The sequence below is a fragment of the Nipponia nippon genome, unplaced genomic scaffold (assembly GCF_047370975.1).
Source record: "Nipponia nippon isolate SJK-2023a ecotype South Korea unplaced genomic scaffold, ASM4737097v1 scaffold_1, whole genome shotgun sequence".
Lineage (NCBI taxonomy): Eukaryota > Metazoa > Chordata > Aves > Pelecaniformes > Threskiornithidae > Nipponia > Nipponia nippon.
This window is the reverse complement of record NW_028262290.1, coordinates 46,498,096-46,522,680: the sequence shown is the minus strand read 5'-3', so window position 1 is coordinate 46,522,680 and position 24,585 is coordinate 46,498,096. Positions and strand designations below refer to the sequence as shown.

The window sequence follows — 24,585 nt, the reverse complement described above, 5'->3', positions numbered from 1 at the left end:
TTCCAACAGGTTCTACAAAACAACAATTTAATCTGTATAATTGTGACATTTAGGAAGTGCTATGACTTATCCTGAGATAAATTTGGGTTTTATATGTTCCGTAAACAAAGGCTGCTGCTATATATTATAATAGGGTCTGTTAATTTGAACTCCTTTCATTTGTTTTAATGGGAAATATATTGCACATTTTTGACTACTGTAAAAAGAAGTCACTAGTCAGGAAACTTAATGAAGCAATAAATGAAGAAACGGAGGAGCACCTGCAAGCGGGAGTGCTAAGTTTTCCCTTCAGATAGATGTATTTACATGGATGCTTGAGTGCCTGTCTTTGCTAGAAGAATCAGCCACACATTTGCTTTTCCTGTGGGTTTCTGTGATGGGCAAGATCCAAATGCAGACAGGAGAGCATCTAAATCAGTTATGCATTAGAGAGATTGATGTCCCTTTTGTTCCTCCTTTCTTTAACTGCACTCACTGATGAAGATGATGCAGATAATTAATTACAGCTATGAAGAATGAAAGTGAAAGGGCCATATTCCCTCCTCAGCCGTGACCCTGCACTGGATTAACATCAAGGAGGTTGCAGGGTCAAAGGAGTTCAGGGAAAAGCCTTTGGTAATAAATTATACTGAGATTATATCCTATAACCTAACTGCAACTCTTCCATCAGTGATTAGACATCAAACGCAAAGAGCTCTTAAAAAAATAAAAGTCGTCGTTGCTCCCTGCAAGGAAAGTGTGGCTGAAGATGGATGTGCTTTCCTAAGGCTCTGCAGGGCAGATTATTTGGCACCCTTTTCTGTACCAGGGCGGCCCTGACCGGGTCACCGCTGTGTCTGCAGGTGCTTCTCTTACTGTGTTTGAGGGAAAGCTAGGACCCAAGTGTGTTGCTTTGCCCTTTCCTTTGTCAACTTAGAGTCATCTTCTGGTTTTTCACTTGCTAAACGGGAACTCATACGTGAGCTGCAGAGCAAGTTTTGTTAAGAAATAACTAGCAAGCATCCAGTTTTAGAGATGAGACAAATGTTCATTTTGAAACAGTTTTGGTAGGTAAAATCAGTTTGCCAGCCCACCCTGCTGCCAGCTGCTACCTCCAGCATCGCTGGTGGAACAAGGCAAGTGAATTACACAAAACCAAACAGTTTATTTTAACTGGCCATAAAGGGATCGTTAGCCTGATCCAGGCACCCCATGATGCTAGGGAATGTGTGTGACCCAAACTCCTCTCCGCTGCGGGAAACAAAATCCACTGCAGAGGGACTAGAACAGAAAGAGGCTGTTTCTGCAGCAATGGTCATTACGCTGGTGCTGGCATTGGCGTAGAATGGAAACATGGGAAGTGTCTGAGGGAAGGAAACACATGTCAGGATGTCTGCAGAGAGTACAGCCTTCGCAGTACTGTAAGATGATCAATAAATCCCCAACCCAGACCTTCTGTGAGCCTCAACATGAGTCTCTCTAGTTTTAAAAGACCTCGTTTCTGGGCATTTGGTACCTGAAGGCTCTGGGAGGTGATATCCATCAGGTTGGGCTGTTTTGGCTTAGGAAATAACAGTCGTGGTATGCTGTGGTGTGCAGGGCACAGGGTGAGCCACGCTGCCCACCATGACTGGTGGTGATGGACATGGGATCACCTGGCCACAGCTGAGACCCAACACACTTCTCACCTACAACGCTGGGAGCCTGGAGCAGGAGAGAGGGACCAGCCAGTGGTGACCTGCAGGTAAATCTCCAGACCACAGGTCTCCTGAGATGGCAGGTCTCCTCGTGGGCATTTAGACCGAACATGCTCAAAGATGAGGGGGTGTTTTTTAGCTTGACTGTGTCTCTCTGCTCTGCAGCCTCCCTTCTGCACAATAAAGATAACAATTCCTGCACTGCTCAAACATGCGCTGATGACGAAATCGTCCACCAGCACCTCAAACACTGCTGTGCGGAGTTCCAGAGAAGACCATACAAAAATAGCATATCTTTTGATCTTCAAACTCTGTTCAATGCAGCCTGCAGATGCAGTAAAATCCTTGAATTGTTCTGTGGGCACAAAAATAGGTTTCTTGTCACTACAACATGAAGTGACAGGATTAGGACGAAATTCGGGAGTTTTCAGACACTACCAAAAAGCCAGAAAATTCCTTTGGCTTTGAGTGGCAGGTTTTTGAGGGGTTGGCCACTCTGCATTACCTGAGAAGGTTCATATTTGGAATTTTTTCCTCTTCGAGAGGTGACCTGTGGAAAGCAGCAGGGCTCACAAGTGTACTTGACCTCCAGGCCCAGTTTCACAGTTGTAGCACCATCTCCCAACCCACTCAGTGGTGTTGAACCCCTCTGCACCTCATCTTCAGCCCTAACCTTCTCCCAAGGCAGGGGGTAGTCTCTCTTCCTAGCAATGGGGAGGGTTGGAGACCCCATGGGTTTCCCCCATCTCTGTTTCCAAGCCGTTCTTCCCATCAGTTAATTGGGACAGCAGAGCCACTGTGTTGGGTCTATATGGGGTCCATGCATCCCTAGGGACATGGGATCCCATAATCTACGCAGCAGGAGAGGTCCCATAAATATTGGAGAAGAAGCTAGGTCTCAGCCCTGCTCCTTCACACAGAGCTGCTCAGACGGGAATGTCACTATTTCCTCTAACATGCACAATGCTTTCCCATGTCTAAAATAACGGGGCTACAGCAAATTCAACTTATTTATTTCATAGCTTTGGGGATTTTTCCCCCCCTATTTTTAATTTTGTCTTAATTTAAGAGTGCCCTAATGTAACGCCCGGGGGGAGATATCGTGTTGCATTAAAAGGGAGGGAAGGCTCTGCACCTTTTCTCTTTTTCTCCAAGCCCCAGTTGATGGTTACTGTTACAAAAATAGGAAAAAAACATCCCACACAGAGTTCACCTCCCCTCAGCATTTATGGCTACATGACACAGAGCTTAAAAACATAAGACACTAGACTCCACGTGGGCAGGACTTGACTAACAGTCCATCTGCGGAGCAAAGAACTAAAGATAGGGCCCTGCCAGCTTCCTCGGCTAGCTCAGTTTTGGAAAGCAGGTGGGATGATTTTGATGCAGGGAGCAATTTCTGAGAGCCCGTGGAAATCAGCATCTCCTTCTGCAGAGCGGCATCTGGTGCTGTGCCCCGCGGAGCTGCGGAGCTGAGGAATGGGGATTCAGGGAGGACGCCGGCCAAGAGGGGCGATGGTGGAGCCTCTTCCCAGCCCCAGCGCCATCCGACAGCCCTCGGGCACCCGGGACCGGCTTGGGGGAAGCCTGGGGGGCTGCACAGTCCCGGGGGCCTTGCTGTGCCCCGGGCCACCTGCGCTCCCTTAGGAGCTGCCGGGGCCCTGGGGAGGGAAAGGCGGGTGCAGTGCTTAACTTTATGCCAAAGGTGAAGGGAGAGAGGAGAGGAGAGGAGAGGAGAGGAGAGGAGAGGAGAGGAGAGGAGAGGAGAGGAGAGGAGAGGAGAGGAGAGGAGAGGAGAGGAGAGGAGAGGAGAGGAGAGGAGAGGAGAGGAGAGGAGAGGAGAGGAGAGGAGAGGAGAGGAGAGGAGAGGAGAGGAGAGGAGAGGAGAGGAGAGGAGAGGAGAGGAGAGGAGAGGAGAGGAGAGGAGAGGAGAGGAGAGGAGAGGAGAGGAGAGGAGAGGAGAGGAGAGGAGAGGAGAGGAGAGGAGAGGAGAGGAGAGGAAAAAGGAAAGGAAAGGAAAGGAAAGGAAAGGAAAGGAAAGGAAAGGAAAGGAAAGGAAAGGAAAGGAAAGGAAAGGAAAGGAAAGGAAAGGAAAGGAAAGGAAAGGAAAGGAAAGGAAAGGAAAGGAAAGGAAAGGAAAGGAAAGGAAAGGAAAGGAAAGGAAAGGAAAGGAAAGGAAAGGAAAGGAAAGGAAAGGAAAGGAAAGGAAAGGAAAGGAAAGGAAAGGAAAGGAAAGGAAAGGAAAGGAAAGGAAAGGAAAGGAAAGGAAAGGAAAGGAAAGGAAAGGAAAGGAAAGGAAAGGAAAGGAAAGGAAAGGAAAGGAAAGGAAAGGAGGAAAGGGGGAGAAGAGAAGAGAAGAGAAGAGAAGAGAAGAGAAGAGAAGAGAAGAGAAGAGAAGAGAAGAGAAGAGAAGAGAAGAGAAGAGAAGAGAAGAGAAGAGAAGAGAAGAAGGAAAAAGAAAAGAAAAAAGAAAACAAGGAAAAAGGAAAGGAAAGGAAAGGAAAGGAAAGGAAAGGAAAGGAAAGGAAAGGAAAGGAAAGGAAAGGAAAGGAAAGGAAAGGAAAGGAAAGGAAAGGAAAGGAAAGGAAAGGAAAGGAAAGGAAAGGAAAGGAAAGGAAAGGAAAGGAAAGGAAAGGAAAGGAAAGGAAAGGGAAAAGAGAAATTTAAAAATAAAAAGGAAAATCTAGACATAAAAATAAATAAAAATAATAATAACTTAATAACAATAATAATAATAATAACAACAACAACAACAACAATAACAATAACTCCGCCAGGCGTGGGTTGGGGCTCTCGCTGCCCCGTGCGTGGACAGGCCGCCGGGCGGGATGCTGTCCCCGGGGCAGGGCAGGGGAGGGCAGGGGAGGGCAGGGCACCCTCTCGGGGGGCCGGTTCCGCCGTGCCGTGCCCGGAGCGGCTCCCGTGGCGCCTCCCGCGTGGGGCGGAGCGGAGCGGAGCGGAGCGGGGCGGGGGGACAAAGCCGGGCTGTCAGCGGGGCGGGCGGGAGAAAAGGAAAAGCGGCGGCAGCGGGGAGCGGAGCAGGTGAGGCGAACCGCGGGGCTTGTGCCACGCTGGCACCGGCACCGGCCGGCACCCCGGGGGGGAAGCCATGACACGCGTGGGCGGCCTTGCGGGGCGTGGGCGGCTTTGTGCCCCGCGGGACAACGGATCGACCCGCGGGGGACGGGACGGGGGCTGCGTGGGGCGCCGAGGGCGCCCCACGCAGCCCCCGTCCCGTCCCCCGCGGGTCGATCCGCTCACCCTTGGGCAGCCCGGGTGACGGGTGGCGCTGTCTGATGCAGCCATTGCCTCTGCCCGTGGGTCCGAAAGTAGTTTGGGAAGGGAGCGAAGCGGTTACTACTCACTCTTCGTAAAAGGGAAGTGAAATTTTAGCCCTGTGACGGTGCTAAAACAACCCGAGTCCGCTGTCCTGTGGCTATTAAGCCCGAAAAATCTCGGGAGTATTACGAGTAGCATCGCCAGAGAGTAATTAGTATTTAGAGGGCTTAAGGACTGAGAGGCATGTTTATGTGTTTGTTTTGTTGACGTGCACAGTTGAGAAGCAGAAGAGTTGTTGGCTGGCTCTGCAATGCGTTGTGGCAAAAGCAGGAAGGCGCTTACTACCGCATGAATTTAAAATCCTTCGATATATAACCAGTTTGCACGTCGCCGCTGAGTTGTAAGCATCCGAAGCAGCTTCTGGTAACGGAGGCTTGAAAGGAGCTTTCGTTGGGTGTGCTGTGTGGTTGGGAAGCTCCGGGATGAATAAATCCCATTCCAGAGAATGCACCTAAAAGCCTGATGAATCAGCATGCTGCATTCGCTGACCGAGCGCGGCAGCTCCTGTGAGGAAGGGTGCAGCGGTACGGGGGGGATACTAACGCGACCTGAAGCTGCGAGCTTCCTATGCAGTAGTGGCACATGTGAGGTTGGGGAGGGGGGGAAATTACCACTAGTTTTTCATTTTAAACAGCTGCTTCTGATAATTCAAACAAGCCTCTGGTGCTTGCTATGGGGAGTGAGTTAGAGTCCTTTTTGTACTTCGCTTGCTTCCCAAAGGGGTATTTGCTTTTTATCTGTCACCCCAAACTGTGTAGCAAATGAGATCAGGCTAATAGTATAAGCTCATAACTTAACATAGCAAGAAATCTAAAGCGGTAAAGAAGGTGCAAACTTTTTACAAGAAATACTGTAGCAATTTTGCTATGTTTTCAGAGAAGATAAACACTGAGCCAGAGATGACATTTTAGAAGTGGAACAGTATTTCAAACAAAGCATCATACAGCTTAAAGGTTACGTTGCAAGATGCACTTGCTCTTTTAAAAGATACTGTCTTTTGAAGTCAAGTGAAGTGTGTAACAGCTTCCACAGGAACAGTGTCACAGGGTAAATCTTTTCGTCGGGGTTCTGATTGCTTCAACGAAGTGCTAAGTGTTTAGAAGAACCATCTCAAGGGCATCTTGAGATGTTTATTATTCAACGGCTGTATGAGCAGCTGTACGCACTGTCATGTCAGGATGCCCAGGTCACGGGCCGAACGCTCTCCAAATCCTTGGCATACACACGTTCGCTCCATCTCTTTTCACTGAGATACAGGGACTCCTGCTTCAGTCCTTGTTTATGTCTTTACTCACATAACTGGATGTGTGAGGCGGGCCTTCACCCAACCAGTGAGAAGAAACAAAGAGCACAAAATGTCTTTGTCCCCCACAGGGGTTGTCTGCAACCACTGCTGAGATTCAATGCCTGCTTGCTAGTGAAGCCCTTGCAGTGAAAATCATCCCCAAAGTGGAGGACAGGAGGGATATGAGCCCTTAACTCACCTACTGCCGTATCCTGCGTGTGCAGCGTTTGCGTTACACGAAGCTCTGCATCTTCCTAAAACACTCGAGATTTATGGTACTGCTGCTGGGAGAGTGACGTTTCATACTGTCCCTGGCAGAGAAAGCTGACTGAGCTGCTATATAATCTAATTAAATACAACCAAGGACTTCAGAAATGACTAGCAGTTGATAAATTTGACTTTTCCTGAGGGCAAGTGCGGTTTCTTTCCGTTTGCCTCAAATTCAGCCTACAGAATCCATGAGCTGCTTCAGCTTCATCAGGAGAAAAGGATCAGCTTCGTAAGAGAGGCAGGGAGCTGGGGACAGCAGCACGCGGGGCAGTTAACGTTGTGTGGGCTTGGTGTCTGTGAGATACCCACACCTTTTGGAGATGTCTCAGAGACAGGAAAACATGGATGTTCTCCTATGAGCTCACTTTGTGGGGTGTGCCATGGCAGGTTGGTGTAAGTTGGCCAGTGGCCCCGTCAGACTGTATCAGAACATCTGGTGCTGAATACAGTTTGGTCATTTGGGGTGTCTCCTGTTTATTTAAAACTTTTGGCAATTGGCCACTTACCAGGTGCCGGTTCTTCAAGGTTAAGTCTTCCTGTAGCGAATCTCTTCCCCTGAGAAGGAGCGGGGGCTCTTCTGCCGTCGCTTTTGCTCCTCAGGCAGGAGAGGCTTCCTGTCCTCACGGGCAGCGGGGACAGATTACTCGGAAGGACATGGAGGCTTTCTAAAGTGCGTTGGAAATAACCTAGGCATCAATGATGCCGACTGGTAGCCTGGGGCTGCAATAGTTATTTCAGCCCTATGGTTTCATTTGTAATGGCCTGATTTAGTTTTAGTTGTCTGATATGCTAAATCTAAGTCCTCTCTCTGACAATAAAACCGTCAATTGGGTTTCTTTCAGCTTTTACAAGTCCAAGTGTTCTCAACTATTTATCGTTGTCTCTTCTGGCTAATTTGGCATTTTTCTGTGGTATTTTTTGACCATTCCTCCAAATGCCAGTGAAATATTTGGAGGAGTTAAAAGACAAATGACACTCCCTCCACCCACCCCACCCCACTCCTGAATGGATAATCACAGAATTCATCATCGGTTAATCTTTGAAAGAACATTTAGGGGCCTTCAAAATTACTAAAACTTTTGCTAAAACATGTCATTCAAATTCACCTTAAAATAGCTTTTATCCTGGGCCACCTTCTCTTAAAGCTTGCAACACTGAAACCTCAATACAGTCAAGTTTTTAAAAAATAGCTTAATTCCAGAAGGCGGAGAAACAGTAGACTAACGCAATTAGGTGAGTGGAATGCATTTTTCCCCTCAGGCACCTCTAGAGAGTGATACTATATCATGTTAAAAACTGTAAGCTGTTGTCTCAGGCGGAGTTGGGCTGGGCTGGTGTTTGCAGGAGGGAGAACGGCCGCTGGTGCAGAAAGCCCCGGCGGGGAGCGTGGCGATAGCATTGCTCTGAGTCACTGGGGGCCCAAAGACCAACCATTGCATGATGGCACATGTGTTGTTGTTGAGTGAGGTTTAAATGAGATCCTGAGCCTTTCAGCACCTTTATATATATTGCTTATTTATTTTTATGCATGTATATGTATGTGTGTATACAAAAGTCAGTGTTTTGGCTTAGCTCCTTTGAGGATAGCTACAGCTGCCAATGTGAAATCCTTGCAGCTTCAGCAGGGCTTGATTTCTCACTGCTGAGAAGGTGAGGTGGTTTGGAGAAATCCATATATGACTCTTGTGTCCTTTTTGTCATGGGGTGGCTGCAGACCCTCCCTGCTGATGGTCTCTACGATGCCCGTCTCTAGGACCAGTGAACTTAAAGACTGAACTCTGACAGAGCAATGGGTGCTCTAAGGGCGGCAAGAGAAACTATGGGGTTCAGCCTGTCTGCAGGAAAGGTGGGTGGGAAAAGAGCCTCAAACAAGGTGTTTTTTTCAAGGGGTTTGAAAAGAAACTTCATGGACTGTAAGGAAGAAGCAGTGACTCATCTTCTGCATTTGGGAAAGTCAGATGAGGGAAAAAGGGACTCACAGCAGCGCTAAAGAGAGGGGAGGGGAGAATGCAAAACCTGAACTGCAGGGAAAGGATCCAGAAAACAAGAACGCCTTAGGAAAGCTGTCTGGAGAAGCATTTATCATATTGTTATCTAAAGATGCAGTTGGATCTCAGAACGGTTTCACGTTGCATTTGTCCCCGATGAGCTGAACCGTAGCCCCGGCGCGCAGTTGCAGGACAGGCAGAATTAAGGCACAGGCCTGTTCTGGGAGCACTGCCCAGCGTCAGCAGCCAGCAGCAGGGCTGCCCTGTGCTATTTTTATAATGGCCATGTCCAAAAAGCGTTTTAAAAAGGCTGAAGGAAAGCAACCCTGCTGTCGTAACAGAGTCCGTATAGCAAGAGCAGGGCTTCAGGTGGGGAACGTATGCTCAAATCTGATCAGCAGCTGCTGCCCTAAAGAGCGGACAATGCTCCACAGTGGTCTGGCAAAGATGCCTGATGGCGATAAGAAGGAGGGGAGGTAGAGAAGATGAAAACACGTCAAAGTTTGTGGGGAGAGCCTTGATGATCGTGGTTGAATGCCACCTCAGTCCCAGAAGCTCCTGCGTCTTGTGCTAAAGAGTTTTGCATTCATCCAGCTTCATTCCACTGAACCTTGAATGACCCCAGATTCCAGATTTATCCTATTTAAAGTTTAGGAACAGTTCTAATGCTTTACAGGAGCCTAATCTTTAACCTGGTCTCCTCTGAGAATGGCTCACCATGTTACTTTTCCACCTTCTATGAAGAAGCCAATAGTATTTCTTCAGCAAGGCAATTTCAGATATTGAGTATATTATTGTCCTGATTTCAGCTGGGATAGAGTTAATTTTCTTCCTAGTAGCTGGTGTAGTGCTGTGTTTTGGATTTAGTATGAGAATAATGTTGATAACACACTGGTGTTTTAGTTGTTGCTAAGTAGTGCTTACACTAGTCAAGGACTTTTCAGCTTCCCATGCTCTGCCAGGTGCACAAGAAGCTGGGAGGGGGCACAGCCAGGACAGCTGACCCAGACTGGCCAAAGTGCTATTCCATACCGTATGACACCATGCTCAGTATGTAAACTGGGGGAGTTGGCTGGGGGTCAGTGATCACTGCTCAGGGATGAGCTGGGCATTGGTCGGTGGGTGGTGAGCAATTGCATGGTGTATCACTTGCTTTGTATATTATTATTGTATTATTATTATATTATTATTATTTCTACTACTATTACTACTATTCTATTTTATTTTACTTCAATTATTAAGCTGTTCTTACCTCAACCCACGAGTTTTCTCACTTTTACCCTTCCAATTCTCTCCCCCATCCCACTGCAGGGGGGAGTGAGCGAGCGGCTGCGTGGTGCTTAGTTGCTGGCTGAGGTTAAACCACAACAATCATTTACTCAGATTTACTCTTTTTTCCTGAAGGGATAAAATTAGTAGGGTCCTAACACTGGGTAGTGTACCATGCACATAAATGACAAGCTTTCAGGTTGATCTAATTACCAATGCCAAACCACAGAAAAATAACAAGTTGCCAGAAAATACAAATCCTGCATAGATTTGACAGGTGAGAAGGGAGGAAGGACGTAACATGCAGGTCTATCAGCTGTAAGCTTCAGACACCTAAGTTGTTCTAATCTAGTAAATCTCCATAGAATCGTTGAAGCCAGCAAGGAAAAATCTGTCTCTCTGTCGTGGTTTAACCCCAGTCGGCAACTAAGCACCACGCACCAGGACACTCTCATTTCACCACTTCGTTTGATTGTGCAACATCTGATGTGAAATAGCCAAATATCTTCTCAGGCTACTCCTTCCAGAGGAATTTTATTAAAATAGGCTTTGATCTGGTAACCATTTTATATCCAAATTAATACTGGGTTGAATATATGGTAGTAACAATCTCTTCAGACAGTTTGGATCACACTGCAAGTGAAGCATGTCAAGTTTTATCAAAGGAAAACAATATGTTTTGTTTGGCTTTACAATATTCAGGCTAAGTAGAAACGCTGTGAGTAAACTCATTCTTGAAGCTTCATTGCAATATGGCACTTGAAACTAACCTTGGATCTCATGACTCATCTCTGCTGGAAATGCGGCATCCCTTGACGAGCTTATGATTCTGAATCCAAGAATATTTGCAAGTCAGAGGCAAAGACCCAGACTAAGAGGCAAAACTGAAGCAATAGATGAATACCTCTCTGGATTTCCGTCAGAGTCTTGAGTTCTTCATGTCTGATATTAGTTCAGAAGATGTTGTCTTGCAGGAGTGCCTGCAAATGCAAATATTGTTTGGCAATGTTTTGGTCTTGTGGATTTGATGGCCAAATAAATACATTTCCAAACACCTGCAAATATTGTCTGCTTTGCTTTTTAAAATTGGAAATAGCTCATTGGCAGATGGCATGAGCACATTGTTAGTATTAATAGACCTATACACACAAAAGGAGAACAGGTGACTTCTGTTTGTAATTAAGCTAATCACAGAGGCAGGAGGGAGCTCCTGTCTTATCAGGGTTACTGCTTAAACTCAACTACTAGACTGCACCAACAGAGCAAATACTTGCCTTGGCATTTGATGCTCATACAGCATCGTGCGCTTTGGGGTTTCCCTGGAGTGGTTAGTGGCCAGGGCAGGACGTCCCACTCATGCAGCTCTCTTTCACTTCACCAGGTTAGTCTGCAGGTCTGCCGTAAAGCTAAATAATTTAGTTATTATCAAACAATCGGATATTTAAAAACCCTGACATAAATAAAGTGTGCAACATATGCAGGCTAAGCCTTACAACTGTTCATTTATTATTTTCTGCAAACTTCTCCATCTTTTTCCTGCAGCTCAAGTTCTCAGCCATTAGTAATTGCAGTAACTGTTTATAGTCAGGTCTATTCTACATCTTTCAACTCCATTAACCCTTTAACTCCCTCATGAGCTTTGGCGTCAATCATAATCATGAGAAATTTACAAAAAAAGCAGGAAATTTAGAGATACAAGAGACTAGACATTGGCAATTGATTGTGAACATCTTTACGCCTCGTTAGCAAGCCACAGGAAATTTGCTAGGAATATACATTTCCGTAGGGGAAGCAGCGGTTACAAGGTGCAGCTGAAAAGTCTGGGGAATGTCAGAAGAAAACTGGATTTGCTGAAGTTTTGAACAGCAGCTCTAGGTTGGCTGTCTCTTGGAAGACTTTTGAAATGCAGATTAAATAATTCCAGATGATGACAAAAAAACCCTGTTAAGAAAACAAAAAGGTCTGGGCTTTCAGCCACTTTGGGGTTGTTGGGTTTGTGCCTGGAAAGATCCCTGCACCCATTCACTGCTGCCGCTCCGGCTGCTCCTCTGAAGTGCCCCTTTCTTTCTCTTACTTTTTTTTGTCAGTTTGCTCTTACTGAGGGACTTTTTTTTTTTGTCAGTTTGCTTTATTTCCTTCCTCTGCCTTTGCTCGGGGGACTGGATAGCCTCCTCTTTTTGTAGAATGGTTTGGGTTGGAAGGGACCTTAAAGGTCACCTCCTCCCAACGCCCCTGCCATGGGCAGGGAAAGGGGACCCCCTCCCTGGGTGGGCTCAAACCACCAACATTTACAGTTAACAGCTGAACGCGCTAACCGATCACGCCACGGGGACTCCCTTTGAGCTCTCCTGCGTACCCTGCTGACGTGGGTTCCTGCTTGTGACTGGCCGTGATGCTTTAACACTGACTCTTTAAACTCCTCGTCTACTAGGCAGAGTCTTGGGTGCTGTTTGACAGCTAACTCTTGTTTTCCAGTCTGATTACGGGTTCAGTAGGAAAGGCAAGGCACCGGGAAAGGGGTACAGCAGAGATTTTCAGGTTAGCCTTACCCCAGCCATGCAGCAGAGCCAGAAGATGCTGTGCCTTACCAAGAGGAGTGAGAAGCAATTATTGCATTCAGGGGTTGAACACACAGCTTTATCAAACCGAGAGCTTTTGATCCAGGTGGCTGTGAAGAGGGAGAGGACTGTGGAAGAAAATGGAACTAAAATTCAGTCTAAATTTTCCCCTGGACCTCAAGTATCAGAAGTCAGGCTAATTCTGTACTTTCAACATTGATGCCTTACTAAGTATGAGCGGATTTTGAGAAGCTCTTGCAGCCATCCTTGCTCAGGAAAGCAGATGTGTTTTGGAGGCTTGCCTTTGCATGGTAGCAGCCAGCAAAAGCAAGATGACATCAACAGAGATGGGTATGACTGAAGTGCCTTCTCAGTGAGGACTAACCTACTCACCCCTTGCTTGCCCCTGCGTACTCACCTCTCCTAGTTTTGGCTGCTAAAATATGGTCAACTAAGCTTTAGCAATTTCCTGTGGTTATAATGGCAAAAAGTGCGATTGCTCTTACAGCTGCCTAACGCTGTGTTTGTCAGTAGGACAGTTATAAAGTACTTCAGGCCGGCAGTGCAGGTGTGCCTTTATAGTTGTAAGAGGTGTTGGTGACATTCAGAAAATAAGGTTGTTTTTTTCCATGTGCGGGGTTTATTAGGAGTGAATCCAGGCACTGAGCATTTTGTCTCTTGATTTTATTTGCTAGCTGCTACAGACGAGACCATACTCAATTTCACCATTTCATGTTTTAGTATTGGGGTATAGTTACTACCAGCTAAAACAGCAGATCCTTTAAAAGTTAAAGCATCATCTCTGGTACCTTCCCAGTCCTGTATTTCTAAACAGAGCATGGTTTCAAGGCCCAGCCTAGGAAGTGCATCAGTACAGAACTGGCTGCACTGAGCACAGCACGGTAGTACTCGTCTCCTGGTTTCTGCTCTTGCCCATCTCCTGTGATATTCCTCCTCCTTTCACCCACACCTGTGGCTTCCCCCACTATGCCTGGGGAGCATCAATTCAAAAGAAGTGAGAAGTCAACCAAGGATGTCAGAGCTGACCTGTTTTGTCAGTCATCGCTGAAGTGGATAGAGAGGAAGCCTGCCCACGGTGCGCACCTCTGCTAGAGGACCTCACAGTGGTAGGAAAGAAAATGAGCTCGTCTCCACTTCTCCCAACTCCGCATTTAAATAGAACTGCTTTCTTTATTCTTGCACGCTATGTTTAATTTGTGAACTCGCCAAGATGTTATCTTTTTCCCAGAAACGTTGGACCTTCTCTAAAGGGTGAAATGGCCCTTGGAGAAAGCTGCAGAATTTTTGCATTCACGTACAGTAGAGCATGAGATTACAGAATTTCAGCCACAGAAAGGGACATGGGTATCTGTCCTTTAAATATGGATTTTAAAGTAAAAGATGCTTTATCTTGCCTGCAGAAGTACAGAAGCAAAGAAAAGTGAATGCCGTAGTTTATTAAGCAAAATTTCTCGTTGCAATGAAGGTGGCTTTTTTCTTCCGTCTGACACTCTGGGAGGTGGGGGAAGAGGAGCACAGGCAGTAGTAAGCTTGTATTCTAATTTTATAGTAAAAGTTCTGCATGGATACATATATTTTAAAGACCAGTTAGTATTTTCAGACAGAAATGGCCTGGTACTGTGCAAAGGAATGAATGTTCTTCTTGTAATACTTTTTAAAGTTAAGATTTGGCCCAAATCACTAATTCTCAAGAAAATACCTCAGCTCTTCATATCAAGATGGAACAATCACTTCAGCTTAAATACAGGAAATGTTGGGCATAATAGCCATTACTTGCACAGATCTTGTTAACAAGAACATAATTTCCTAATCACTCCCTTGAAAGCAAACCCAGATGATAGAAGCATAGTTGAGCTCCTGCCAAACACCTCAAGAACTCCGGTTTCACACCCAAGCTCCTGCAGGAGTGCCAGCATAACCTCAACTATTCAGTGAAAAAAAAAACTTAAGCACTATGCTCATATTTCCTTATACTTGTATTCTTAAATACAAAAACTATCAGTTGGGATAGTACCAAAACTTGAGTAAGAAACAAGAGTGCAGACATCTAGATGTGTTTGTATTACACACCAGGGCAATATCTAACTCTGCAGGCAATATTGCCTTGGTGGCAACATCCTGGTCCATCTCCCCATCCTTTTGAATTAGGCTTGGAGAAAAAAGAAAATTGACTTTTTCTTTTAAGATATAGAGTAGTTAGGGGACAAAAGAACAGATTCTAGTTTTTATTGGTGATGGTCCCTCCACAGTGAGGGCATGTGTGTGATTTAATGAGGCATGCAAAGGGCTTTGATCTTGCATCATCTTCATGATGTAAGTGATGAAGACAGGAGCCTTCACTGGTAGTGGAAGCTCATCAAGAGGTGATGCAAGTGGCAATTGCTGCAGGTCCATAGATGTGTTAGCTTTCAATATAATGCATCTCTAATACAAATAAACACTAAAAGCTGTTAGACTTCCCTCAGGTTGTTACAGCAGCGCTTTTAAAAAGCAAACAAGTGAGAAAGCTCACCCACTAAATGTAGACCATGTTGCATGAACTGCAGATATTAGAGACAACTTTAATTTTATTTATCTACATTTTTCCCATTAGCCTGTGAAACTATCAACTAGTTATCTACTCTTTTTTAAACAGAGCATATGACAAGTTGACAATATTACTGTCTTGCTCCAGAGAAGTTTTTTACGGGCTCTCTGGGTTTCTAAATGGGATGAAGGGTGGAGCTAGTCATTTAGCCACACCCACAGTGAGGTTTATAAAAGGAAGTTCTCTAGAGGAAGCTCTTTTCTACCAGTCAATAACAACCAGCAGTTTTATTTAACAGGCTTTTATCTTTAAAGAAAAAAAATTCCTACTATGTCAAGGCCTCATAAAGGTTCCCATAGTGGGGATGCTCCTCTAAATGAATCTTTGAAACAGCAAGGTAAGGTAAGTCATGGAGTCTGCTTTACTACTTTAGTTCGTTTTTACATATAATATTTCTGTGGCAGAGAGCTGAGTATTACTGTAATTTCAAAAGTCTGTATTTTCTCTGCCATGTATAATTGGAGTTTTGTGCTCTGTAGTTTTGTATTCCTGTAACATAACTCAAATGGAGAAAAAACAACCTTAAAAAAACATCCCCAAACTTATTAGAGTTTGGAGAGGTTGCTGTTTGTTATAGGGTGCTCAGGCTTTCAAGACTGATGACTTTGAGGGCTAATTTGCACTGCCTGTCCACAACACTAAGGTTAATGTGGTTGTTATAATTGTCCTGCTGTTCTTAAGTCACACCAATATTAATTTCTCAAGCATACAAATAAAAGATATGCTATGCTTTATTGCACAACTTCTGTGACTTAGTCATGACTTTTTGATACACCCAGGAATCCTGCCATAATTTTTGGTTTATACTGTATCACAGTTTCCTTATGTATACATGTAAATAATTGGTTATAAGTTATTCTGTTCAGCAGAGGTCTCATGAGTTACTGTGGATGTTCCTCAATGAGATGAGGGGCTATAAAGGTTTGTTTGCTATTGAACACAGGTGTTCATGTTGGTAGAATAATTCTGTAGACAGGTCTATATCAGTTTACAAGATGACTGGGTGAAATCTTTCATAATTATCAACTGAAGTCAAATGCGTTGTATCAAAAAGTGATCACAACAATGTAGGGTGTGTAGCAGGGATGTGTCAAGAATGCTGGTCAGCATAAAAAATACCTATGTTATTACACTGCTTACCTAGCTCTGGGCTTATTGCTGGTGTGATGGTAAAGCAGAATCGTAAAGAATTGGAGAGAGGGGAATGAACCTTGAAAATATACTTTTTAGGAGCTCCTTTCAGGCGTCCAGGAAAATGGAAGGAAGTCCAGACTTCTTTGAAAACTTAATAAGCAACCAGAGACAAGTGTCTTAAAAGTTAACTTTTTCCTCCAATTACTTTATCTGTACATAACTAGATCAGAGAAGAGCAATAAGTTTTCTCTTGTGAGCCTTCAATTTAGAAGGAGTAGAAGTCACTAATTTTTTTGTTATTCATTGCACCCAAAACATGGGAAGTATTTGAGGGTCACTAGTCTACTAGTTGTTCTCCAGAGTACACTAGTATAACTACCACATGCTACAAAAATAACCAAAGTAATGGTTTCCACAAAACTGGTGGTGTTGACAGGTTCTCTTTTTCAGGCTGTAAGCAAAACTGTGAATTAATGTAGCTGGCAAAAAGCTGACTGATGGCCTCTAGGGCAAAACGGTATGATGTAAGTTGGAGAGGCTGTCAGAGCATTTTGACTTTGTGTGATTAGTAGACATGAGAAAATAAATGCATCTTCCATTTGAACAGACACATTTTCCACCTTGATAATGCTGTGGTTTTTCTTTGGAGCTTTTTCTGTCAATATTAAACTTGCAGGATGCTTAACTCGAGCAGTGTGGTCATTTCTGCTTTTTACCATGTGTTTTTACCGATATGTAACAAATTGTGGCTGTGCTGGATTGTGGTGTGAGGAGTCTTGTTTGACAGCATAGCTGCCTCCTGCAAGGGAGTCCCCTTGGCTTTATCTGCTGCCATTCTTCCGGGAGGTTGGCATGGTGCAGTTAGATTGTTCATAGGTATTTTTAAGTGCATTGCATTTATTTTAAGTGCCTGATGTAGACCAAACTGTTAAAAAATATTTGCTGTCATCTTTTGTTGTAGTAGTACAGTAAATGGGAGAGATGAAGGAAGAAGAAAATACTGTCAGTACTGGCAGAGAGTCTTAGTTGTCTCTGCTCTTGGATACTTTTGGATGGGTTTTCTGAATCAGGGAGAAAGCTTGAGCTTTTTCAAGTGGGTAATGTAGAGTTACTTACTTTTCGACATCACTGCATAGCTTAACATGTGTTTGTAAATTTGGTCACTCCTCCAAGCAGGGATTAAGGTGACTTCTGTTGCTTTGTGACCTGAAAAGCAATATTTATGGAATAAAATACTTATCCAGGGTGATTCTGACACTAACCTGCTATTCAACACAAATGAGTCAAGGAACACCAACTGTCCTATGGCTGATTACTTATTATATCTGAGAAAGTTAGATAAATCTTCAAAAGGCTCCTTTCAAGTAGCCAAACTACAACCCTTAGGGTGCCATCATTCTCTCCTGATTTGATTTTTGGGGCCTCATGTGTACTAAATGCAGAAAGTCCACAAAGATGACTTCTTGGTGGCGAGCTGAGTAATTAAGAGGCAGATGGCCAGTGACAATCTCTTAGTAACTTATTTCTTTGAGGTGGTGTATGAAGACTGACACTGACAGTGGGATTACTCTGACGTGGTATTCAGTTAGTCAGATTCACATTTCAATACTTTTGCTATCAATCAGAAGATTCAAGTGCAAAAGTTCAGCATATTTGGGTGGATGCTAAAATTAAGTCTTGCTCTGGATTATCCCTCCTTAATTCATGCATGGTGACACAAGTGTGTTCAGAGCCGAGCTGGGGGAGGGATGTGGGGCAGCTTGCAGGTTTGGCTGGGGTGGGTGTAAGGGTGGTTGCGGAAAAGGGGCTGGCGTGGGTGGCCTGAAAGGGTCCAAGGAGAGGAGGGAGGTTCCCAGGAGGATGGGGAGGGCAGAGTGGAAGGAGAGAGGCCCTGTCACAAGGGTGGCTTCTGAGCCTTGGCCCAGCCTTTAAACCTTGCTGGCCCTGCACAGTCTTCAGTGTCTCTCCTTGTTTGCCTTCATCTCTTCTGCTACCACCAAGAAAGTGAGTTTTCTAACTCTTGGATGAAGACACAAATGCGTTCTTCTCTACATTCCGGTGTCAGCCAAAGTCAGTTTTACCTGTACTGCTGAGAAGACCCAAGCTGACCCAGCTTAGCTGGGTGCCTTACTGCTTTATGGATCAGCACACCACTATGGATTCTTCTGTTCAGCTGTTGTTTATTTAGGTTGTGGAATCCTGAAATCAGAAGGGTTTTACAGATCCTAAAATCACTGCAATTTCTTTAACATGATTGGATTTCCTTAAATAATTTTTTTTTTTCCTCAGGGCAGTGCTGTCAGAGGAAAGAGCTGGCTTTTGCTGCCCTAGTTTAGTTCAAGTCAAACCAAGTTGTTGAGTTTAAACAATAAGTCTTGTAGACTTGAGTTTTTTTCAGTTTTTGTCCAGCTGGCAATCATGCATATAGGCAACAATTTCCATCACAAGGAAGAAGCCTGAAGTTCAGGTCCTTTGTGCAAGCTGGACGGGGAATTGCAAAGGATGCGGTATGCAATGAAAACTCTCCTTAGATAACTGAGATCTAAATAACAAACCGAGAAAGAAATATAACTGCCAGTCAGATGTCACTTGGCCTGAGACAACATTTTTGAGGTGTGTTTGTAAGATGCTTGAAGGCCACATCAGGTAAAGGATGTGATTAGCATCCTGCGTATGACTTCAGGATGATGTATCATCTCTGCTGCAGCAATAATCCTTCATTGGGCTGCAGGGACTACAGGCAACATGTGATCATGTTAGAAATACAGAAATCCTATGATGAGCTTGTCAAATGACAGGGAACTTATTATGTAGCTGTGGAACGGACCAACAAGAAATGTTTGTTTGACCGATGGCAGTGATATCTCTTGTCTTCCTTTGAAAGGAACGCGTAGCTACTGGTACAGTTCTGTCCATTAAAACAATGTGGCACAGAGGAGTTGATGCTGCTTTGTTACAGCATTCACTGTGCGCTACTGCAAGAAATGCGAAGTGCTCCCTTCCAGCTTTTTGACTGTGAAGATCTTATTCCAGGTTTTATTGAATTCAGTGATACACAATAAGACATAAATGAAATGTGTATGTTATGCAGCAGCCTAAATGCATCCATTTAAATCCACTAAGACTGGTGGTACAGGGTATAGGGCCTCCGAGTTATTTCTTGTGTATGTCTGCTGTGCAGCATGGTGTTTATATAGGTATTTTTTTCATGATGATCTGTTTACATTTGATAACTTGCTTCTAAAACTTGCAATTGCAGGAAAAGGTGTGCTCAGAGCGACGTCTGAGGTAAAACTAAATGGTATTTCTGCCTTTCTCATAGCCCTAAGCGTAGAGGCTGGTGCTGGCGAGCCAGCTCAGAAGTAATTGATGGGAGCTGGGTATTAGCCTGTGTGCTGGTAGAGTGCTGCAATGGGGCCTGGAGCTGGCCTGAGCTTTATGGGGGAACCTCCCACTCTTTTCTATTATATGAGCATAAGTGAGGGGTTAGAGGCTTCCAGCCCATAAAGCTGATTTTATTAGAACATAAAAATACATGTTAGAAGAAAAAGTACTTACCAACAGGAAAGAGATCTGGTAGGTCAGATTAGAGTTCTTTAATATTACATACCTTCCACGCCTGATGTATGTGGAGTAGGGTCCTTCCCTCTTATCTTTTCTAGTTCTCTCATTTTTTGGCTTCGGAAGTTGAAATTCTGTGCTGTCCCCAGAAGAGTTTATTTTCACTTTTTGCTGGGTTTGCCTTTTGGTTCGAGTCCCTGGCACGAGCCCAGTACTTTGGTTGGGAATCTCCTGTTGTCCACTTTTGCATCATGTTGACCATGGAGGGGTTTCACTCCCAGCTCACCCCATGGCGTGCACCCGCAGCTAAGCCCCACAACAGTCAAATAAATAGCTCTCTGTGTGTGTATAAAGATAAAAACTCTGAGCTGGATTCTCTCGTCGTGCTACTGGATGCCTTTCCATTGGTATCAAGCAGGGACAGGCCCACCTCTTCTGGGATGTGGACTGCTAAAATGTGTGGCTTTATTCCAGATTAACAAATTGACTGTAAAAGAAGCAGCAACTTGTGTTCCTGAATTTGTTGAGTTCTCAGTGTCAGAAAACTGTTACGCTGGCTTGCACATCCTGTTTTCCTGTGTGGAATAGTAGGGAAAGAGCACAACACTTCAAACAAGAAAAGGTTGTAAGTGTCTCTACTGACTAAGGAAAGCAGGGGTATTTCTGGGATTAAAAGTAGTGCGCTTCCCAGTATAACATCGTGTCACTTGGTTAAAGTTGAGACAGCTTCAGTTGTATTATTCTTTACACATCTTCTATGTCAAAGTATATTATCTCAATCATTTTCATATTCTGGAAATTAAACTTCAACATCAATTTGTCATTGAAAAGGAGTAGGAAAGCTGAACCCTGACAGTCTTCTCTGGGATACGGGAGTTTCTCAAAACCGACACATTACACTGAGGGAGAACAGAATAACACGGAAGTAAAATGATGTGCTCATGCTCTCAACAGGCAAAAGGCATTTAGTTTGATAAGGTGCCAAACAGTGTCATTTGAGAGCATTGCAAAGACTTACAGCTGTCTTGCGTATGCTAACAAAATATCTGGGTGAATTAGAATTTGTCCCTGTGAATATTTCACCAGAAGTGACCTTGCCTGATCTGGTTAATTCAAGCTCAAGTGCAGCTTGTTGCAATCTCCTGATAATATATTTGATCACAACTGCATTTCTCTGAGCATCCAACCCAAAGCTGAAGTGAAGGACTGTGTTTGCAGAAGCATAGCAGGGCTCTCCTCTCGGCTGCTTCCCAGCTTGCTGCGGGAGATGATGCCCTGCTCTGTTGACTCATGTGGAAGGTGTGGCGTGTTTTGACCAGGAATGGAAGGGCGTAAGAGTCGCAGCAGAGTGCTGCAGAGTCTGAGACAGGCCCTGCAGGGAAATCAATCTTATGGGAAAGCGTAGGTTGAATCTTGCATTTTTGCTACGTGAGTTAACAAGCAAGCTGACTACCAAAAAGGGAGAGAAATTGGACTTCTACCACAAGCATACATAAACTGCTCATTGGATTGTGAGAAAGAGACCTGCTTTCAGCTGATGTTGGATGCTTCAGCTGTGGATGCTATCCGGCTGCTCATTTGTTCCACAAGTTACTACCTTGATTCTCCTTGGGCCTGTTCAGCTCAGTAATGTCTTGTTACAGGGACTTCCAATAGCTGACTAATCTTGCTGAAAAGAGAAGGGCTTTGTTAAATAAGTGTATGCTTGGGAAATAAGGATTTCATTTGCAGAAGTTTTATTTAGAGCCCCAAAATGCATGTTCACCTTTTGCACGTGTATTTTATATCTAGCGCTGCTTATTAAAGCAGTTGTGCATGAAAATACCTAATAGTTGCTATCTTCGGAGTCCTGGATGCAAAGAGAGTAAGTGAGTTTATGCAAGACGGGAGGTGTGCTGAGCGCTCTTTCAGGCTCAGCTGAAGGACACTTTGGTCACTCCAAAGAAAAACAGCTGCTAGGAGGCTGCCACTATGGAAAGTGCCACAGTTTGAAGAAAGCTTATCTAGCAATGTCAGCAGGGACTAGGTTGTCTAGGGCAGATTGCATGTGCCTGAGAAGAAACAGTAAGACTGATTCTTCGGCACAGGATTTGCTGTACCGGCAGGTTTATGAAAGAGGGAAACAAACAAAAAAGCAAACACCAAAACTGCCAGAGTTTTGCTTCCCAATCTAAGCTAACAGGCTTTGTCTTCTAGATGTAAAAAACTGGCCAGCACAGAAGTTTAGTCAACTATAAGGGCAACAGTGTGCATATAAATGGCAAATCAATCCGAAGTATCCATTTCTCCAGTTGTGGTAACTCTTCTTGCTTAGTTTGGGCAGCAAACAGAAAACATAAGCGTCTGGGGAAAGCAGTGAGAGAAGTATCTACACTTAAATTGTGTATACTACTGAAATTAGTTTAGTGCTTCTCCAAATCAGTAGTTAAAGGCAGTGTGCTGAAGGAAAAACTTTCTAGAGCAGAATGTTGTGGAAGTTTAAATTCAATCTAGTACTGTAGAATAACTTGGAAACTTCCCAATTAGCTTTTTTTCTAATGAGCAGAAGTGATGTATGTGCCTTCAAGTTAGTGGACTGGTCCACTGTGTTCTGTGGCTCTTTTCTGCAGAACAATGTAAAGAAACAATAATTCCTGTGAGCTGTGTATGTACTGCAGCCTCTTGGAGGAAACACTGCAGATCAAAAATGCAGCCCAGAAAGTTCTGATTTGGTAGACTCCAAATACAAACTATCCTTTCAGAACAAAGCAAGTTAACTTGAGGGGTTGAAGTTTGACAGCCAACCTTTTGAACCCCCTCCTAAATGACTTGCTTTAATCATGTAGTATCATGGGGTACCTAAATGAGATAACAAGCTGTCACTCTTATCTCACAGACTGGAATGTTTTCCTTCAACTTGAAGTTCACAAGCTGCGATCAGGTGGCAATGTTACTGTAACTGAAGGAGTAAAAGGTATTTATGCAGCTTTCAAATACAGTCCTGCTCTGAAGAACCCCTCAATGACACTCTTTGTTTCCCTTAATATAAAGTAGAGACCCATTTCTAGTTTCCAGTTCTATAAACACTCAAGATCCAAAAAGCTCAGTTGGCTCTGTGCTCCCTTTGTCAAATATACATGTTTTGCAATTTTAGCTCTAATTACTTGTGTGGGGTCATTACCACAATGCAAGTGTCCTCAAGCACCAGTGCATTTTAGCTTTCCCATTTTGCAGTCAGGATGCAAGGTTGCCCCCAGTTTCTGATAGACCTTTTACAAGCGCAGGCTTCTGATCCTTACTGAGAATATAGGTAGCTATTATATTTGTCAGTGAAGTTCTTCTCTTAGTGGTTGGAGCTACTGCCACCTGGGTAGGGTAAGCAAACCAGCACTCACTGGTTTGAAACATGGATAAATACCAAATAGCATTTCTCTGCCTACTCCCTGAAGGGATCCAATCCTATCAACATACCCAGATCATGTTACCTGTGCCAAACACAGCAATCGCTGACTGATTTCAGTCCAAACACATGCAGAAGGGTGTGAAGTGACGGTGTGCCATTCCTCCACCTTGTAGGTGAGGATGGTTGAAGGACTGAGTCAAAACATGAGATACTAAAGGGGATCTGTTGCTCAGCAGCTTGGAGAAAGCTTAAAACATGCTCCTACAGAGAGTTTCATGACCACCTGGCTGTGATTATGTCATTGGGACCACCTGACCACTTTTCTCCACTGATTAAGTAATGTAAAAGATTAACACAGTCCTTTCAGCAGAGATTGGCATCCAGGGCTGATTGTTGCACTGTGGATCTATGGAAAAGTGACTTTTACACGCCACCTAGGAAGACTGGGTGGTTGGGATTGATTAGGTGAAAATGAGAGAGGAAAATGCTCAAACTTTTTTGGCTTTTGATTTATGACTCAGAGCATATGTGATGATCTGTGCGGTACAAATGAGGTGATGCTACATGTTTCAATGTATCTTCAGCTGTCATGTGAGCACCTTATCTAATCAGAGGTTCACGGGACACTTCCACAAACTACAGCATTACAGCTTTCATAGGTTTGTACATCTGTAATTGACTGCAAGTAATCCATTCTGCTCACACAAGAGAGGAGTCCAAGAACATTTTATCTGCTTCACCAGTCCTGTAAAGAGCAAAACTTTGGTTTTTAGATGTATATATTGGATATTATGTATTATAAATATATTTATGTATTATATATTTAGATTCTTAAGGACTGAAATAAAAATCAAGATACAAGACTTCAGCTGGTTTTACCATTGCCACAGATACTGGAACTTATCTTTACGTCCTTGTGTTAATCCCATTTTCCTGTTCAGGAACTTGAGGCAGAGAGAAAAACGTGCCAGAACTGTTAAAAGGGCAGAGATGGCAGTCTAATACCCTAACTAGGGCTCTCTTGCCTGGGTAAGGCAAGAAGGCAACAAACAGCCTGCAGTTATGATAGTTTCACACAGAATCATTGGATGCTACACGTTGAAAGAGATCATCTTGTCCAACTGCTGTTCAAAGCCATTTGAAACAGATCAAGTTGCTCAGGAACTTGAGCTCTGAATGTCTCAAAGACATTGAGACTTCCCAGCCTCACTGGACCCAATGTTCAACCACCCTCATGATGAAAATGCTTCTCCTAACATGTAATAGGTATTTGCCCTGTTGAAACTTGCCTCTTGCAATGTCAGTGTGTGCCTTTGAGAAGATCCTGGCTCCATCTTCTCTACACCCTCCCCTTAGGTAGCTGTGGGCTGCAATGATACATCCCCACACACCCTAAGCCTTCTCTTCTTCAGGCTGGACAAACCCAACTCTCTCAGCCTCTCCTGCATCATCTGCTCCAGCTCCTTAACCATCTTGGTATAGTAGACTGGGCTCCAATATGTCTATCACTGGTTT

At 44.2% G+C, this 24,585-nt stretch overlaps 1 protein-coding gene across 2 annotated transcripts in view; it reads left to right on the top strand.

The window, feature by feature from the left end:
* Window positions 1-4,672: 4,672 nt before the first annotated feature.
* The window catches only part of MAPRE2 (microtubule associated protein RP/EB family member 2), a 100,945-nt gene continuing 81,032 nt past the window's right edge, over window positions 4,673-24,585 (top strand). Inside the window, exon 1 of one of the 2 annotated variants that reach the window (XM_087753846.1) lies at window positions 4,673-4,718. Coding sequence is in view for 1 of the 2 variants with exons in the window: in XM_087753833.1 (XP_087609959.1) it covers window positions 15,264-15,335 (72 nt within the window). In the remaining variant the exon portion in view is untranslated. Of the gene's footprint in view, window positions 4,719-15,213; window positions 15,336-24,585 lie in introns of those variants that run through there. The other variant, XM_087753833.1, reaches the window with a different exon arrangement.